At 41.8% G+C, this 18,345-nt stretch overlaps 1 protein-coding gene across 2 annotated transcripts; it reads right to left on the reverse strand.

The window, feature by feature from the left end:
• Positions 1–3,861: 3,861 nt before the first annotated feature.
• Positions 3,862–17,714, reverse strand: ZRSR2 (zinc finger CCCH-type, RNA binding motif and serine/arginine rich 2). Of its 2 annotated transcripts, none has more exons than XM_053387157.1 (11): positions 17,606–17,714; positions 15,714–15,793; positions 15,292–15,376; positions 14,428–14,536; positions 13,703–13,789; positions 10,477–10,515; positions 9,536–9,651; positions 8,242–8,455; positions 5,706–5,761; positions 5,407–5,516; positions 3,862–4,431 (listed from the first exon to the last, which is right to left on the reverse strand). In XM_053387157.1, exons 1-11 carry the CDS (start codon positions 17,659–17,661, stop codon positions 3,983–3,985), a joined length of 1,401 nt encoding a protein of 466 aa, XP_053243132.1. In that variant the 5' UTR covers positions 17,662–17,714; the 3' UTR covers positions 3,862–3,982. The 2 variants fall into 2 exon arrangements, with proteins under 2 accessions (XP_053243132.1, XP_053243133.1); XM_053387158.1 differs by lacking the exon at positions 17,606–17,714 and adding an exon at positions 17,202–17,456.
• Between the last annotated feature and the right edge of the window lie 631 nt (positions 17,715–18,345).

Genomic DNA, 18,345 nt, shown 5'->3' on the forward strand with positions numbered 1-18,345 from the left:
TTCATGGGTAGCAATGTTAGGAACTGAGATATGAAAGATAGGAGCTAAATGGCACCTTATAGCTAGGTTATGGTTGCAACAACGGAATGTCTAGGCACTCTTTTTATAACAAGAATACAAAACTGAAAACCAAATGAACTGCAGCTAAGATAATATGTTCATTTCCCACATGGTCTAGTCCTTCCCCTGCCCACCCCTCTAATATTCTCTTCTCCAGTCTTCAGAGAGTAGCTGGAAGTGTGGAGGCAGAAAAAGGTCCTCCTTTCCTTCCACTCTGCAGTTTTAATCTGAAATCTTAGGCGCTCAGAGCTCAGAAACTGCTCACGCTAATGAATTTCCCTGCCACTAATGTGCCGAGAACAATGGGAGTTTCGAACACTGATGGGTAAGTAGCCTGCCAAAATAACTCTTTTTAGAAGTTTAGAGTTTTGTTTTGTTTTTAAAGAACTGCAGGGCTCGAAGTTGACTTTTAAATGTTTCCCAGTGGTATATATTTACCTCCGAAGTCAAAGATGTGGGTGTTTTGTAAAAACAAAGTCTAGATTGTGAGACGAGAATAAATTATTCCACTGTGTAATTCACTTTTACTACTTTATGCAAATTGTTCATGGAGAGGGAGGTAAGAGCTGAGCAGCTTGTTGAAGCCATATCCCTAACCACAATAAATGTCTAGTTTCTCTGATTTGCAGTCTTCAGCAGGTATAATCCATCCATTAAAGCATAATTGTGTAGCCCTAAGACTACAGCCACACCAAGCTAGCACTCCCTCTGGCACTCCAAGGATGCTGAATGCAGTCGTGTTGTACCACACCTACAGCTCTGATTACAGCAGAAAATGTTTACCTTATTTGTGATTATTATTTGTTTATTCTCCAAAATAAACTTTGCATATAGCTCTTGAGGTTGGGGAACATATAAAAGCTATCCCCACCCCACCCCACCCTGACAATTACTGTAGTTGATTGTACTCTTAGCAGATCCTGTCTTTTGGGGGAAGAGGGTTGCAAATAATGTGATTGGATGAGGGAGAAGCTCTTTAAACTGTGTTAGCTCTCAAATGTCTTGTGACTGAATAATGGCCATTCTTTTCCTTCTCCAGCAACCAGCTCCAGTACCCAATCTGCTCTGTATGGTCTCTTGTTCGTATTTACTTGTAAAGAAATAGAAGTGATTATTTGTACTGCTCGGCGATGTGCATAAAAATAGTTCACAGAAAATGAGTCAGGAAAACGAGAACAATTAACATCATAAAGCCAACACAGTCGTAAAACGACTGATGAAGCAAAAAAGAGTTCAGCAAGGATCTCAGTTGAATGCAGTTTGTAGTAGTTGTGAGCTGTTCATCTGAGCCACCAAAAGAGACTTCACCAAAGATCTCAGTGATCAGGCTAGAATATCAGGGTTAAGGATATTGCAAATTAACATAGGAACCTTGACCCTGTCCTAGTAACGGGGGCAGCCAGTGAAAACATTTAAGCGCCAGGTATGTGCTGACAGTAGCTTAACTTTTAACAGTCTAGCCACAGTATTTTGTACCAGTTGGAGCTTCTGGGCTGGGCACATAAGAGCATATTGCAATAGTATAAGTCGAGGTTATCAATGTATAAATCATCGTAGCCAGGTTATCCCTGTCCAAGAAGGGCTGTGATTAGAACACTAACCATAGCAGGTAAAAGGCATTCCTAGCCACTAAGCCTCAGCAGCAAAGATGGATGCAGGAACACCCCCAACCTATGCACCTGTTCTGACAAAAGGAGAGTAACCCCATCCTGGACAGGAAGATGGCCAATCCATCTCCTGGAACTGGAACTACCCTGGGTTTAAGCTTGGCTTATTACCCATCCATTCCACAAATGCCCCTGGACAGCATTCCAGACTAGGCTCTGCCTTTCCTGACTCATGATATGAAGAAATCTAGAGCCTGAGTATCGTCAACATATGACATTTTGCCCCAAGCTGTGAATGACTGCTCCTAACATAGCTATTAAACAGCATTGGCAACATAATTGTGTCCTGCAGCACACCAAAGTACAAGGACCATGGGGCCAAGACACAATCCCTCAGTGCTCTTTTCAGGCCACGCTCTTCAGGTGGTGGGGAGACAGTTCTCTTTATGAGACTCTTCTCACACTATAAAATGGATTTTTCTTACTGCTGTAAGAATTTTTTGGTACAACTTTATTCTATACCTATTGAATGAAGTTTTTTGAGATTAACTCAGGGTAGTTTAATATACTATACCAAATTTTTACTTTTCATAGGTGTGGTGTGTCTACCCTAAATGAATAAAAAAGACCAGTAATCCTCATTGGTGATGTAATATACAGAAATAATTATTCTCAGTATGTGCCTCTCCTAGACCCAGAAGCCTATTATACCTTTAAAAAGTATGAGGGCAACATCACCTTAATTTAAAGTGCTCTTCAAATCTATTGTAAACTGTTTGTGGCAGTTCTTGGTTACCTGCTTTTCAGCTCTCAGTTACACATGGAAATGGAGCAGGATTTCAGTTCCTGGCCCCGTCTATACACCTTTCATGTAGTTTGGTTAACTGCTATATGTGAACTCTGCATACATTTATGTCTGTAACTTGCACAAATACCTTACAGCAGCTCCCCACTGCCAAATATGATGGGATGAAAGGAGCAGAATCAGGAAGCACATCCCCGCTTTCTGCCCTTTTGGAATTGTAAACACATAAGACAGCTGAATAGGGCTTATGTAAACCCCCTTGGCAGTAAGTTCCAGGCACCAGAAAACCATGAATAATGCTTCTAGGCAAACAGCTTTCAATAACTTTCACATAAGCTCCCCCTCAACCTACTATTTTTTACCCCTGGCTAAACTTCTAGAAACCCGCATTCCAAAAAGAGATTGTCTACTCGCAGCTGATGTTTGCTAAACATCTTGCACTAAAACACCTGAGAGCTATGCTTTTGCACAGTGTTTTAATCTGAATGATACATGACTCAGGATCTGAAGTTTAGAAGAGAGTCCCAGGTGGATCCTGCAAACTACAAGAAATAATTACAGAAATAAATCCATATGGCTAATAGGTGTCTGAAGCGGGGCTAAAACTGGGCAACCCATTTCCCAATTCTGATAAAGACCTAAAGAATTGCAGTAACTCGTCTTATATAAGAGGATGCACATTAGTGCTTTAGATCTGTATTCCAATATCAGAACAGCAAACACGTCTTCAGAGGCCAGTAATACTAAACTTTTCCTATACTTACAAGCAAGAAAAAAATACAGTATAAAACACAGCCTCTTGACTCCACACACAGCAGTCATTTGTTCCTAGCAATACCCCCTGAAATAAGAGCTGTATTTTACACTTTGGGGTAGGTTGTGCTGATCCATAAAGGTGTGATTATGTATACATGTGTTTTATCGTGTGCTCTGTTGCCTTCCACTTATACTTGGACCAAAACACATTAGCCAAGTTGCTTGTTTTGAACTACTCCCTAAATTGGTATACCAAAACATTTCACATGCAAACAAAGGATGATAGCTGCAGAGTAAGAACCATGCCTTGTTAGTTTTGCCCCCACCCTTAGCCCTAACAGTTCTAAATAATTTAAAAAAGGGCTTTTTGTATCCTATCTTATCCACCAAAAAGTTATTTTAGCATTTTAAGAAACAAAATCGCGCACTGAATTTATTTACAAATTTCTAAACAAAAGATAGGTAGAACCTTGGCACAATTGCTTAACTATGGTACACTTTTTACATTAGAATGGAGGGGGGGGGGGTTTATAAAAAATACCAGACTTCCATGACAGAATAACAAATAATTGGGTAAACAAGTTTTGAAGATTGTGAGATGTATTCTCACCCTTAAATAATCATTGCAAAAAATAAAGATAGCCCACGTCAGCTTTATTTCTAGGGCACAGGCAAGTCTCTAGTATGCAACAGCTCTGGTAAGCACCAAATTTTTATATCCACAAGTATCTTGAAAGGTAGTTAAGCAACAAATTCAACTATTTCTGCCTCTGCTGCTGGATCGTTTTCTACCTCGACTTCTCGACCGAGAGGAACTTCTGCTACGGCTACGTGTTGGGCTCCTATTGCGGCTCCGGCCTCGCCTCTTCTTACTGCGTGACCGTCGCCTTCCACGACTTCGTGACCTCTCAGGAAATTGTCTTTTCTTACGTTTGTGATAACTCTTTTCCCTTTCAGAGTCGCCGTTTCTTTTGCTGTAAGCGTGATCTGGACTTTGACTACTTCTTCTTCTTGACCTGCTATAATAGTTTTCATGGTATCCCGCTCTATTTCTCCTTTCTGAATATTTACTTGCCTCTTTGGTCCATTCCGAGGTATTGTAAATATCTCTGTTGGCCTCCCAGAACTCATTGTTTGGATTTCTGAACACATGAAGAAAGTTGCAATGCTTCCCTCTTGGACACTTTTGCCTTTCAAACAAACCTGAAAACCAATTTTGAAACTGATTATCAAAGTCTGAAGACAACCGTAATTATAACCTTTGAAAGCTAAACAGACTCAGTGGACACTTCTATGTTTATTTTCATCTGCATAATATTTCTTATCACAGATGTATGGGTGAAAGGGGTGGATCATGTCTCGTTTTAATAACTGTAGGAACTAATGTTGCATTTGAAGACACAGTTGGATTCTGTCCCCGTTGCAGATTTTAAGGTGGTGCAGGGGAGGAAGAGCAAATCCTGTTTGTGCAAGCAGAAGTCTGTTGCCTAAGCTGGAAGTTGCAGCTAGATATTGCCCCTTATCTTGATATCACATGGACAAAAAGCAAGAGCTTTGGGTAAAGGCAATTTGCCCAACAGAAAGGCAAGTATGAATCAGAGTCATATATGATCTTGTTCACTTTTAGGTGTATTCTAGCAACTGCGATATCTGCTTCTGTCTAACCACACGGCAGTCAAGCGGAAGGCCCATCAACTTGTATCAGACAGCTCAGTGTGGCCCAGGCATCCCTACCAGAGGTATCAGTGAACCATATTCAGGGCGTGGAAGCCAGCAGCTCTAGCAAATGCACTGACTCAGAAACAGCTGCTACTGCTGGGCCCTGGCATCATCTCTCATAGGTGCTATTCTTGTGCGGTGTATATATATGTACAAATCCCTGTTTCACAATTGTATTTTTGAATATAGGAAATACTTAATCCTGTGATGCCAAGGTGTAGCATGGTGGGTTTGAATACAGATGATTTCTCCTGATGTACTCAAAGGTGTGGAAACTTATTTATTACTTAATGCAGAACAGGGTCTTTCAAATAAGATACTATCCAATGTGTCGATAGGGCCAACACCCTATCAGTTGCATTCACTTCAAAATTATAATTTATGTATAATTCAATAACATGAAAGACATTTAGGCTGAAAGATACTAGCTGTTAGACCTGGAGGTTTTCACTGACTTACCACAAATAGCTGTTTTCCACCTTGTTACTGGAGAAAATTCACATTGAAGCTGCCGACCTGCATACCATCGACCATTGAATAAAGCAAAAGCCTGCTGACATTCTTGTTCTCTTTAAAAATAAAAAGTATTATTAGAACCTCATAAAAGCAATACAATTCAATCAAGTGATATTGCATCAACACGGAGAATTAGCCATCTTTCCTGGGAAAGAGCTTTACCAATATACCCACCCATACCACATAAACCTTCCTTATGATTTCTCATTCAGTTTACCAACTATTAATTTTTAAATACTTACGTTTGGTACTGAACGTAAACATTTCCTCGAAGATGAGGTTCAAAGTTGCAGCTCACCTATATCAAAAGCAGGTAAAAACATAAGGAAGTGAAGTTTCTTTGTATCCTTACACAGCTGCTTTAGTTGAGTGGTTTACAAGATACCTTATTTAATTATAGCACACAAAATACACTTTCTTTCATGGTTTAGTGGCCTTTTTTCATGTATTAATAACAATCACAGGATAGACAGATTATCACCCATCCCATGACAGATATGGCTATCATAACATTGATATATGAACATCAAATCACATCATGGCAACAAGCTGGTGATCTTTATCTCCACTGGAGTGGGTAAACAAAACACCCGAACTTCCGATTATTCCAAGTTGCACAACGAAACAAAACTGATAAGCATAATAATTCTTAATGGATTTGTAATTTAACTGTACCACTGAGGGCTAGGGAGGTGGGGGAGCAGAGAATATGGCATGTTGTTTTGTTGTTGTTACGTCTTACTTGTTTTAGTTTCATTTTAAAAACTGCACACAAGTGGAATCCCTATTATTGTACCCCAAGCTGAGCAAGCTGACTGGGTAACAAATGCATGGGAGGGGGGTATATTCAATTTGGAATGTAGGTAATATTTTCAAGTTCTAGGTATGTCAAATTCAAATGCTTGTCTTGTCACCATCAAGAACTGATACCTAGCCCTTCTGTCTAACCAACACACACTTCAGGATTCAGCTAGATTTTTGACATAAATAACTGGCACACAGTGTGGCTAACCCACACTGCATTAGGCCCATCTTCCTGAAGAACAATGTGCTGTGTAAGTGAAATCCATGAACTACGATTGCTATAAATACCGTATTTTTCGCACCATAGGACGCACCGGACCATAGGGCGCACCTAGTTTTGGGAGGCGGAAAACAAGAAAAAATTATTCTGAACCCCAGAAGCCAGAACAGCAAGAGGGATCTGGCTTCTGGGATACCGTGTGGCTGTTCTGGCTTCTGGGGTAACCGTGCCAAGCCTCTTCAGGGCAGCGGGATGAAGGCTCCCCCTGCCCAAAGAGCAGGGCTAAAGCTGAAGCCAGGACAGACGCGTCGCTGAAGGGGCACTGCGCCTTCTCTCTCTCTGCGCAGCGCCTCTCCTCCGGCTTCGCTGGACAGGCGCGTTGCTCAAGGGGTGCTGCGCCTTCTCTCTCTCTCTGCGCAGCGCCTCTCTTTCACAGGAGAGGCGCTGCGCAGAGAGGGAGAAGGTGCAGCGCCCTTCAGCGAAGCTGGAGAAGGAACAGAAGGAGACCCTTCTGTTCCTCCTCCAGCTTCGCTGGACAGGCGCATCGCTGCGAAGCGGGAGGAGGAACAGAAGGAGACCCTTCTGTTCCTCCTCCCGCTTCGCTGGACAGGTGCATCGCTGCGAAGCGGGAGGAGGAACAGAAGGAGACCCTTCTGTTCCTCCTCCGGCTTCCAGCACAGGCGCGTCACTGCGAAGCGGGAGGAGGAACAGAAGGAGACCCTTCTGTTCCTCCTCCGGCTTCCAGGACAGGCGCGTTGCTCAAGGGGTGCTGCGCCTTCTCTCTCTCTCTCTCTCTGTGCAGCGCCTTTCCTTCTCAGGAGAGGCACTGCGCAGAGAGGGAGAAGGTGCAGCGCCCTTCAGCGAAGCTGGAGAAGGAACAGGAGACCCTTCTGTTCCTCCTCCGGCTTCCAGGACAGGTGCGTTGCGGCGAAGCCAAGGGCCTGCATTCGCTCCATAGGACGCACACACATTTCCCCTTCATTTTTGGAGGGGAAAAAGTGCGTCCTATAGAGCAAAATATACGGTATTTAACATTGTCTGTGATTCGTCAACTGCACATTCCAAAACAGCTCTCACATAACGCAAAGTAAGAAGTGTTACTTTTTCCTTGATTTAATGGGATATACAGTCATGGGAAAAAGAAAAGTACACCCTCTTTGCATTCTGTGGTTTTACATATGGGGATATAATAACAACCACCTGTTCCTTAGCAGGTCTTAAGATTTGGAAAATGCAACCTCAGATGAATAACAACACATGACATATTACATCATGTCATGATTTATTTAACAACAATGAAGCCAAAATGGAAAAGCCATGTGTGAAAAACTAAGGAATTAAGAGGGACTTGTTCTGAGTCCACCCCCACTGAACACACAAACACACAAGAGTGCTTCATGGTAGAGATCCTGATCTAACTGCTTCCTCCCCAATTTTTTACTCTCCACATCTGCATACAAAGGGAAATTAGGAATGCCTAGGATGATATCCAAATATGACAGCCCATTCACACAACAATCATTCCACTAGCATAAGCCTTGTTCTGGAGTAGCACAAGAGTTACAGTGAGTGTCTTGTGCTTGCAAAAGCTGTTGTGAGACCCCAAGCACAACCACTATGATACTTGGTGATACCTCAAGCTTGTGGGCTACCACTTGCCCAACATCAGCTCTCAAATTTCTTGCACTAACATTACATTGGATCTCAGTCCGCAATTACTTAAGGAAATAGCAAAACAGTATTTTGCGTTTTACCTTGAACTGAATAACCTTTCCCACATTCCTGAATTCAGGAAGTACATCTTCATAGAAATCTAGGAACTGTTGGTGCATTTCTTCCTCACTGTACTCCAGGCTGGCATCTGTGTCATAGTCATCTCTTTTACACTGCTCCATCCCAAAAGTGAAAAACATACCCCTAATAAGGAGTGTCTGACTAGAGGTTGGATGGTTATGCCTCCGCGAACATCTTAAAGAAGGAAAGAAAGAAAGCACTTATTCCAGCTGCTTAAGCTGCAACCATATATTACGCACTTTAGCATAAATACTTAGTCCCTCATATGCATAGGCAATCCGATAAAAAGTTCTCAAGGCACCTTATAAGGTTTGAATTCAAAAACTTAGGTTAGTATAGACTGAGCATGGGGAGCATTCAGCCCATGGCCGAATTACGATCCGTTATGTACCATACAAACAGTTCTATAAAAGAAGTGCATAAAAATTGAAATAATGCATTGTATTCTTGCCCAATTCTATTTCATAATGTGCAACTTGTAGACTCTTGACCCAAGCAATCTGTCTGAAAAAGTTGGGGAAGCAAAGAATTCAGTACAAAGTTGGATGCATTGTAGACAAATTCACCGAAACTAGCTTGCAGTTTTGTTTGATGTCTCAGTTGTGACTTGTGAAAGTAACATTCCCCCCAGGTCTAGTTAGCTAGCATGGGGACAAGCATTTGGGCTTTCTGGAGTCACCATTTCTGCCGGAGGTGTACTTTGGTGTGAATTACCTAGGTGGATAGATCTCTCTTTTGCCAAAAACTCTATTAATCTGGCCCGAACGCAGCTTCTCAATTTCAGAATCTAGGTTGCATTTGCAATGAAGCTAAAAACACAAGCACCAACATAGATTTTAGTTCTCCAACAGCTATAATTAACTTCAGACTTTGAAGAGGCTCAATTCTGTCCCATCCATAATTTATTCCTTTAGCTATGCCGGTCCTTCTTTCCTAATTTTTATGGGCTTAATATGCAGCGAGGGAAATTAAAAACTAGAGCTTTAATACAAGCAGCAGTAGCAGTTATTTAGATCTTTCATTTAAAATGGAACAGTTCAAGAAACAGCGACTTAGATCCTATATTTTCCCCTCCATGAATGGAAGGTGTTTCCATTCACAGGCTTTTGAACACGAAAAAGCAGAAATCTCTTTCCTATCACTGTGTGAAAATGAGAGCTAAACTGAAGTATTGAAACAGTAATGCACCTGTAGATTCCCAGCAAAATAAAATGCAAGTCATATTTTTAAAAGGCCCATATAGAACTGAATTACCTGTCTCCAAATTTGCAAGCTCCAGTTTTAATATAGAATGGGCAATTGGCACAATCTTTTTCACGTCCCATATTCTCTGGGGGCTCTGGATTATGCCAGGTGGTTCCATTTTCTACCTGGATTTTTTTTATAGAAAACAAGAACATTCTATATGTTAACAAACTGAATACTGGTCATGAATAAATTCAATTTATCTATGAAAATAGGAGTGATTATGATTGCAAGATGGTGGGGAGAAACAATTTTAGCACTGAAATGGAACGTCACCAAACAGTTTAGGGAAATACTAAAGTCTGCTTTAAATATTGAAATCTAGACCAAAGAAAAGACTGGAGAGGTTTAACCCACTTTGACTTACAAGTGTGAAACTTTACATACTTGTACACTGAATATACTGAACAATTTTTGTTAGGCATCCCAGTAAGCTTCAACAGGCCTTGTACATCCCACTAAATTCAACAGGACTTGCTCCCAGGAAAGCGAGCATAGAATTGTAGCCCAACTGCAAGTGCTGTTGAGTGTATGCAGAGTGCTAAAATACTTCTGGGCACTGCACTTTAAAGCACAGAAATCTAATTCAGTCACATCAACAAATTTATGAGCATCTTCATGGTCCATCAGCTCTTAAAAATTATATATCAGGAGTGCATTGAATCTCTGAATGACTGATACCGAACAGCTCCATGTTGATTTTGAGCACATATTCTTAAGAAAATAAAAAGCATATTTTTGGACCAGGATGAGGTCCACACAGTCTAGTTCTTGGCAAAATTCATAGCAAGCTGCAGGGCAAGCCTGTGTCAGGAATTGTATAATCTGTTAAAGAGAGACGTATGGCGCGATACAAGCTAATTACATAACCCATATGAAAGTACAAGCTGCCATTGTTCTCCAGAAAGAAGAGCTGCTCAGTGATCCATTTTCAAAAGCTCTAAACATACCTGACTTTCAGCCTGGTCCAACATCTTCTGCACAGCTTCCTATAAATGGTGCAAACATAGGACTAGTGAAAACCCTGAATGGAGACATCATCTGGTTTCTTCAGTCAAGACCATAATATTCAGGTTTTATATTATGTTCTGTTAGTTTTGTCAAATAAAACTGGAAAAAGCTTCCATGTTACTAAGAATGCCCAAAGAAAAATGTAGAAAACATTCTAGTTACATTTAAATAATTCCCCCCATTATTTGACACAATTCCAAAATTTTGACACAAAGAGCTTAAAGAGCAAACAGAACTGAAGGTTAAAATGTATTACCATATTGTTACAATTTTCAAGTATCTGCAAGTCAAATAAAGACAGCAGCCTAGTCCTGCAAGTGATTTAGCATAGGCATACACCTTTTGAAGACCTTTCTCAACATCTATTTGAGTTGAGTGGCCCAGATTCACCATCCAGTTTCTTATCACATGGAATTTTCTCCTGAAGGATTTGATGCCAAAGACTCTGCTGTGAAGATTGTGCCTAGAACCTGGTTTTGAAAGTTTACTCAGTGATGTCCAGAAGGTCGAACATACCCAGGTCCACCTGCTGCCACCAATGCAGTGGTGTCTTTGAGAGGGACAGAGTCTCTATCATATCTGTGTAACCAGAGTTCAGTGCCCCAGTATGTATTCAAGCTGAGTACCAGCGTGCTGAAACGGGGTACCAGCGTACTGAAAGTTCAGCCTGCAAAAAGGAAGCTTCCAATAGAGTAAGGAGAATTATTAAACAGCTTTGGGTTTTCTATTGGACTATCAGAAAGGAGTGCCTTAGGAACCCAGTCACCCAAGTTTAGCAATAATATCTTTCCCCTGACATACACACACTTGTTTTGGCTTAATTGTCAGCTTGCACTGATTTCCAGTGTACATCTTCCCCCTTGGTTTCTCAGTGTCTAGATGCTGTAATGAGCTGGATAATGGCCAATGAACTGAAGCTGAATTATGAGCACTGGTTTCTGAGCACTGGCGGAGGAAGAGGAGTGTGGGGGAAGAGGAGTGCGAGGGGAGTGCACCGCGCCCGGCAGCACAATCTTGGCAGGGTGCCATCGCAGTTGCCCCCCCCGCCCCCACAGGCAACACGCCCCGCCCCCAGGACACACGCCTGCCCCACCCCCACCTGCTCTCTGCCCCCCAGTTCCGGAGCATGAAGCTCCGCCACCGTTTCTGAGTTCACAGATTTGGTAGGTGGCCTGTTCTGGATGGAGTTGCATTCCCTCTGAAGCAAAGGTGGTTTCAGTGGCACAGAGTGCCTATATTCCTCAACAGGGGTAGTCTTGTGGCTGTGATTCAAACTGCAGTGGCCTCCCATTTAAACTACTGAAACACATTCAACTTGGTGCAGCCCTGAAAGGTGGTTCAGAAGATATAGCTAGTGCAAAATGCAGCCACCAGAGACTTGTTGGGTATGCTGCCTAGGGACCATATAATATCAATTGAAGATCTGTATTGCCTGCCAATTAACCCCCAAACCCAATTCAAGGTTCCAGTCTTGCTGCAGAAAGCCCTAAACTGCTTGGGACCCAGTTATCTAAGGCAGCACCTTTCCCCATATCAGAGAAAGTTTGGGGGCTGATGAATCAGTAAATGAACATCTTTAGAAATAGCATCCCAGCTACAGAACAGGCTCCACCTAGAAATCTGGTTGGTGGCAACATTGTTTAGCTACAGGCACCAGCTGAAGACATGTCCTTTTTGTCAGGTTTTTCAATGTAGAGGAACACCTAGATTTTTAAGAAGCTGATGGATGGTTTCTAGTTCATGGTAAATTTGTCATTTATGTAGTGACAAAATGACAGGGATCTTAGGACGAAGAGTGGGATATATAAGTTTTGAAAATCAAATAAAATTATTACTTCCATCAAAGCTAAAAGTGGCAATTTCCCTCAACATCATACTTTTGCTGAAGTAGTAAGGAATGGACCGTTTCCCACAATTTCATCTACTTTCAAAAGATACTAGGAGGAGTACTCAGTCAAGGTTGCTATCTATACATTACACAAACTGCTGGTCAACTAAAACCGTCTCATAATCTCATTTGATCTTGTTCTGGACCAGTTAAATCCTAACATAATAAGAGGCAAATCATGGGCCTGGATAGCTCTGTTGGTTAGAGTGAGCTGCTGATAATGCCAAGGTTGAAGGTTGGATCCCTATGTGGGGCAGCTGCATATTCTGGCATTGCAGGGGGTTGGACTAGATGATCCTCAGGGTGCCTTCAAACTCTACAATTCCATTTGCTCTCTATATGCTGAGCAAGGCATTCAACAAATTAACCTATAAGCCGAAAGCATTATATTATGTTCCTTCCCACACCCAGCAAGCTATAGAAAAAGATACATCTTGATGAATGAGTCAGGTAAAGATGAGCTGTAACATCTTTGAGTGGAAAAAATGGTTAAGGAATCGCAGCAGTAAAATTACTTGTGAAGTTAAGTTCTAAAAAGGAGTTAGTATACGTATACTTGCTACAGTTTCTTTAGAGAGATTACACTACAGTTAAACATAAGAATTCATAGCTTGTGCCCAGAACCTCCCAACAATAATTCTGTGTGTGAGGACTGGCCCAATAGTCACAAGAAACCCTTCCCTCTGCCAGTTGCAGAACTGCAGGGAAGGATAGCCTGGCGGCAGCTTGCAACAAATGTATGAATAGCTGCTGAGAGTTTGTGTCCCTTCTCCCTCATGAAGTGTAATCACAATTGCCAGCTGCAGTGAAGCAGGCTGCCAGAGGGCACAAAATATTTGGGCGCATTCATGGAACATTTCAGGGGAGATTCTATTTTGTCATTCTGTTTCCTGTGCCTTTTAAAAACAATGAAAAATAACAAGCATTTGCCCGGAGCCTTAGGAATAAGTCAAGATACTGCAGCAATAATATTAGCAACTTATATACTGCCCTAAATAATGAAGGGTGCACCTACATTTACAGTGCTTTCTTATACATGTCTACTCGGAAGTAAATCCTTTTGAATTCAATGGGGTTTACTCCCAGTAAGCAGGTATAGCATTGCAGCCTCACTTATTCATAGCACGTTCCATTTACAACGTTATGCAGAAGCACAGAAAGAAAAACTTTTCAACCCTCGTGTCCCAACACTATGTCATTTTGTACTCTTTTTTTTAGTCCTATTATTACTGTAAGAGGATATGCACTGTGTTTTATCCTCCTAGAGCAGGAATCACCTCTCTCTCTCTCTTCACTTGTTTTTTCCGGTCCTCCTCCTCTTGTTCTTTCCTTTGCTGTTCCTCCCATTCTTCTTTTATTCTTTGCTTTAAAAAACAAACAGAGACTGGCATTATGCTAAATATCTCCATGAAGGCTGAACAAATAAAATAATTTTAGTTGGTATTTGCTTTAACCAATAAGTGATAAATGTAACCTAATTTGTCACTTACTTCTTTTGAGATACTGAAGAAAGCAACATAGGTCATTAGGTGTGTGTAAACTCCCCCCCCCCCCAAGTGCAGATTACAGTTAACACAGAACTGAATTAGCCTTAAAAGTCCAACTTTGCCCTCATCATTTAAAATCAGCCTCCCAACAATCGATGAAAACTTTTCCAGAAATAAGCCAACCTTAACCACTATACTTTAGTGCTGTGTTTTCCAAAATTAGTCAAAGGTAAAATGAAGGTGTGAAATCTAACACTGTCCATCTGCCAGTGGAAAAGTCACCTCTGACAGAATTGGTTCTCATTCCCCCCCCTGCAGTTCCTCCAGCAACCCTGCTCCAGCAGGTTGCAGGGTTTTCCAGCAGAGACAGATGGAGGTGATGGGTGGCTGGAGAGAGAAGTCCTCTCACACAACCATTGCTTTTTGGTGTTGTTGTTTTTTAAATAAAGACCTCAGTAATTATTTTTATGTTTAGAATGTCTGCTCCAAAAAGGTAGTCAAAGCATATACTGCACCTCTTCCTCCTCTTGACGTTTTCTTGCTGCCTCTTCTTTTGCTTTCCTGATCTTAAAAGCTTCTTGTGCCCTTTCTTCTCGCAGCAACCACTCCTCATGAAGCCTCTGCCTGCAAATAGAATCCGATGAATGCTGGGTTATCACTGAATATCATCAAACTTACTATGTTTTTATTTCTTAAAAAAAAAAATCTGCCTTTCTATTTAAAATAATAATATTCAAATTAAGTACTGTTAAAATAGCAAAAGCACAGCAGTAAAGTAACAGCAGCATGACTAAACCATATAAGCTAATTACTAATAAGTGTGGGCACCCAGGGGGAAACATAGCCTGGTGTCTAAAAGGTAATAATGATGGTGTCAGACTAAGCAACCTGGGAATAGAATTCCAGGGATCTCTCTTGTGTAGGGGGCACAGGCTCCAATTCATACAGTGCTAACTTATACATGTTTACTTGGCACTTAAAGCACTATGTTAAATGGAGATTACCCCTGGATAGCTATGCATAGGGTTGCAGCCTCAAGACTATTTAGCAGAGTAATTCCTCAAACTTTGGGACCATGGCCTAAAACAGGCAATTAAACACTGCAACTTTACACTTCACTTGCACAACAGCAGTGGGCTGGAAGGGGAGGGCGGAATTGGCAAAAGTCACCCCACCTCTGCCAACAAGAAGGTGGAAGTGAAGTCTGTATCCAACCCACCACCTTTGCATTTGGTCTGTTGAGCTAGCTAAGCAATGTTAACATAGCATAGGGGCATCCTCTTGTTCCATCACATTTCATTGCATATCAGCCACTGGAACTTTATTCTAAGTAAATATGCATAGAGTAGAGCTGCCAATTATATATAATTTTAATTTACCTTTCATCTTCGAGTTGTTTTTCTTCATCATCTAGGTCGTCATCTTCTAGCTTTTCAGAAACCTGTTCATCTTTCTCTCCTTTTTCTGAAGAGAAAAAAGTATACCTCTTTTAAAATATATAATATAGCTTACCCTTGCCATGAGGCAAACCACCACAATCTAAGGTCCAAGACAGTCACCAGTGCATGCATAGAGCCTATGTTCTCAAGATTGCCACAGTCATGAATTGCAATTCCCAACCTGTGATCAGATGAAGAGGCTGCAACCTTGTTGACAAGTAATGAAATACAATTACCCATTATTTTCAATCTAAAACAACATTTTAAACACTTTTGAATACCAATGACAACCATCTTCTGAGAGCTGAAATTTAGCTTATATTTCACAAGTAATCTGTGTCGTTCATCAACTTAGCTTTTACCTGAATCTCTCAGTCTTGCTAGTGCTTGTCTCTTTTTCTTCCGTTTCTCTTTCTTCAAAAGGGCTCTGTACTTTTTGTGGCTGAAAATGGAAAAAAGATTCTTCTTTGTTTTTGTAGTAATTGGCCAGCTAACAGTCAACTAGGATTTCTCAAGTGTTGAGCACACAAACATTTATAACAATGTTTTCTTGTTGGATTAAAACAACAAACAAATGTTATTTTTTCCGATAGTATTGCCATGGAATTCTACTCAAAATGATCCAGAGCAGAACTCCGATGTATAGTTAGCCAAGTAAAAACTTAAAACACGTTGCAGGATTCCCCAAAAATAGACCAGAGACAATTATTTCATCTAGCAAAGCTTTACTGCTACTGAAGGCAAATGAGCATAATGGTCACAAATCCAATACATTCAGGATTGAACGTAGTCCATAAGAAATCCAGTTGCAGCAGACTTAACTTAAGCTTAGAATAACTTATAAGTCTAAACCTTAACACCAAGCATACTATGTACAGAACACCACACCAGAAGGAAAAGAGATAGAGAAAGTGAAACCCAGGCTCCTTCTGGCCTATTTTTGTAGTCATCATAATCTTGACAGAAGAGATAAGAATTTAAGCCAGCTGTACTCAGCTTTTCTGAAGGAATAACCTAAACATCACAAACCACCTGCTTTTTTCTTTCACACAGAGAAGCCCCCAGAACCCTCTTGAATTAATTAGAATAGGAAAGATCTCTACACATCAGATCAATACTTTCTGCACTAAGAAATGCAAACTGAAAAGTATATCACAACAAACCCAGTGGGACTTTGGTGAAGACATGTGTAAGATTGCCCTGTAAACTGGTTCTTTTATGGCAAAATCCTACGCATATTTATTCAAAGTTCAAAGGCTGCTGGGATTGCAGCCATTAATGTTAAAGTTGAATTATAAACACTTAAATTTACTTGTTTTAATATTTTGCTACAAAACATTTTTTGGAAAAAAGAAAGAAAGAATGCAAGCTTATTATTCCAACCAAGAAATAGAGGAAAATACAAAACAAATAATAAGCAAAAGATAGAAAAACTGGGCACAGATTGTCAGTTCTATACAATTTCTAGTTCAAAATGTATACAAATTATCCAGTCTAAGAAATGTTTCAACAGCAGTTCCCCAACCAACTATAGAAGTACAATGTCTTTGTTTTAAAATGTACCAAACTTCCCAGTGCCAATCCTTAAGAAGACATTACTGTACTGTACTCCTTTAACACTTCTTTACTGTTGAGTTTGCAACAGTTGGCATAGCCCAAGGTTTCTTTTTAACTGCATACCAAAGGCCTAAAGGCATCCACATAAAAGGGGCAATTATTTTTCTCACTTTCTTGTATCGGATCGGTGACCCTTTCCTCTATAAAGGCATAACGATTTTGCAATTTCACTTAGCGTTAAGGGTTTTGCGTTCGCTTCAAGCCCCAGCGATGCTTCAAAGCTCACCACTTACCTATACGTTCCCCGCGGCGCGCCCCCCCCCTTCCTTCGCATCACAACAAATGACATCTGCCTGCCTCATGGCTCCCCCCCAGGTACACTTTAATCCCACCCATTCGGAGCTAAGCAGCACCTGAGGCACGCGCAGCATGTCAGGCTTCCCAGCGGCTCCTGCAGAAACCTTCCCGCCCTTATGAAGCCCAGCTCAACCTTCCACTACCAGAGGCAGGAGCAGCCCAGCTTATGCTTGGGGCGGGGGGGGGGGTGGCGAGCTGCCTCATCACCGAAAGCGCCACGTGTGGGGACCGGGAGCTGAGGCGAGCGGATGAGCGAGCGAGCGAGCGCCACCTCCGGTTCCCCTCCGTGCGGTAAGCTCCCCATAAGGGGGAGCAGACCCTTCCGCAGAGCCCTCCTTACCTCACTTTCGCCGGCCCTTCTTCCGCCACCAACGGCGGAGACACGGGCGCCGCCATGTTCCACAGTTTCTAAGGCAGTCACGTGACGGGGAACCGCCGGACGTGACGTCAGCTCACTTCCAGGTTTGATGCCGGAGCTGAATGGTCTGAAGCTAAGAATCGTAGAAAGCGTCGGATTCTACAGCGCCTCCTTTACAGTCGCTTCCTGCTGCTCTGGGGTTGGAACGGGCTTCCTGCACTCACTTCCAGTGCACAATGCAAAAGCGGGGTTTGAATTAGAGAGGCAAGGCATAGGGAAGTGGACTATCTCTTAAGTTTCTCGCTTGCAAACGCCTTTTTCTTTTTTACACTCTTCTCCCCGGGGTGGAACTAGAATTGTCTATATAGAAATCAGTGGGGGAATCCAAAACTTGAAGGCTGCAGACAGAAGCAAAGACAGGAGCCCTTAGTCCTACTCAGAATATCTCCTGTTGAGATAAAGAATCTAAGGTCGTGTCCTCTAATTTAAGGTGTAGTCTTGAGTAGTTGAATGCAGCCATGGGTGTAGCTGCCCCCCAATCAGTAAAAATCAATAAACATATGAGGGCCTGTCCCCCTAACAAAAGCCTGCCCCCTAACAAAAAACCTGGCGACACCCATTAATGCAGCCCTTTCAAGTCGCCCGTCCATGTGAACGGAAGCCTTTTGCATGCAGTTAAATGCAGGATTTCAGATTCATAGCTGTCAACCTTCCCTCTTTTT

This window comes from Podarcis raffonei, chromosome 4 (assembly GCF_027172205.1).
Source record: "Podarcis raffonei isolate rPodRaf1 chromosome 4, rPodRaf1.pri, whole genome shotgun sequence".
Lineage (NCBI taxonomy): Eukaryota > Metazoa > Chordata > Lepidosauria > Squamata > Lacertidae > Podarcis > Podarcis raffonei.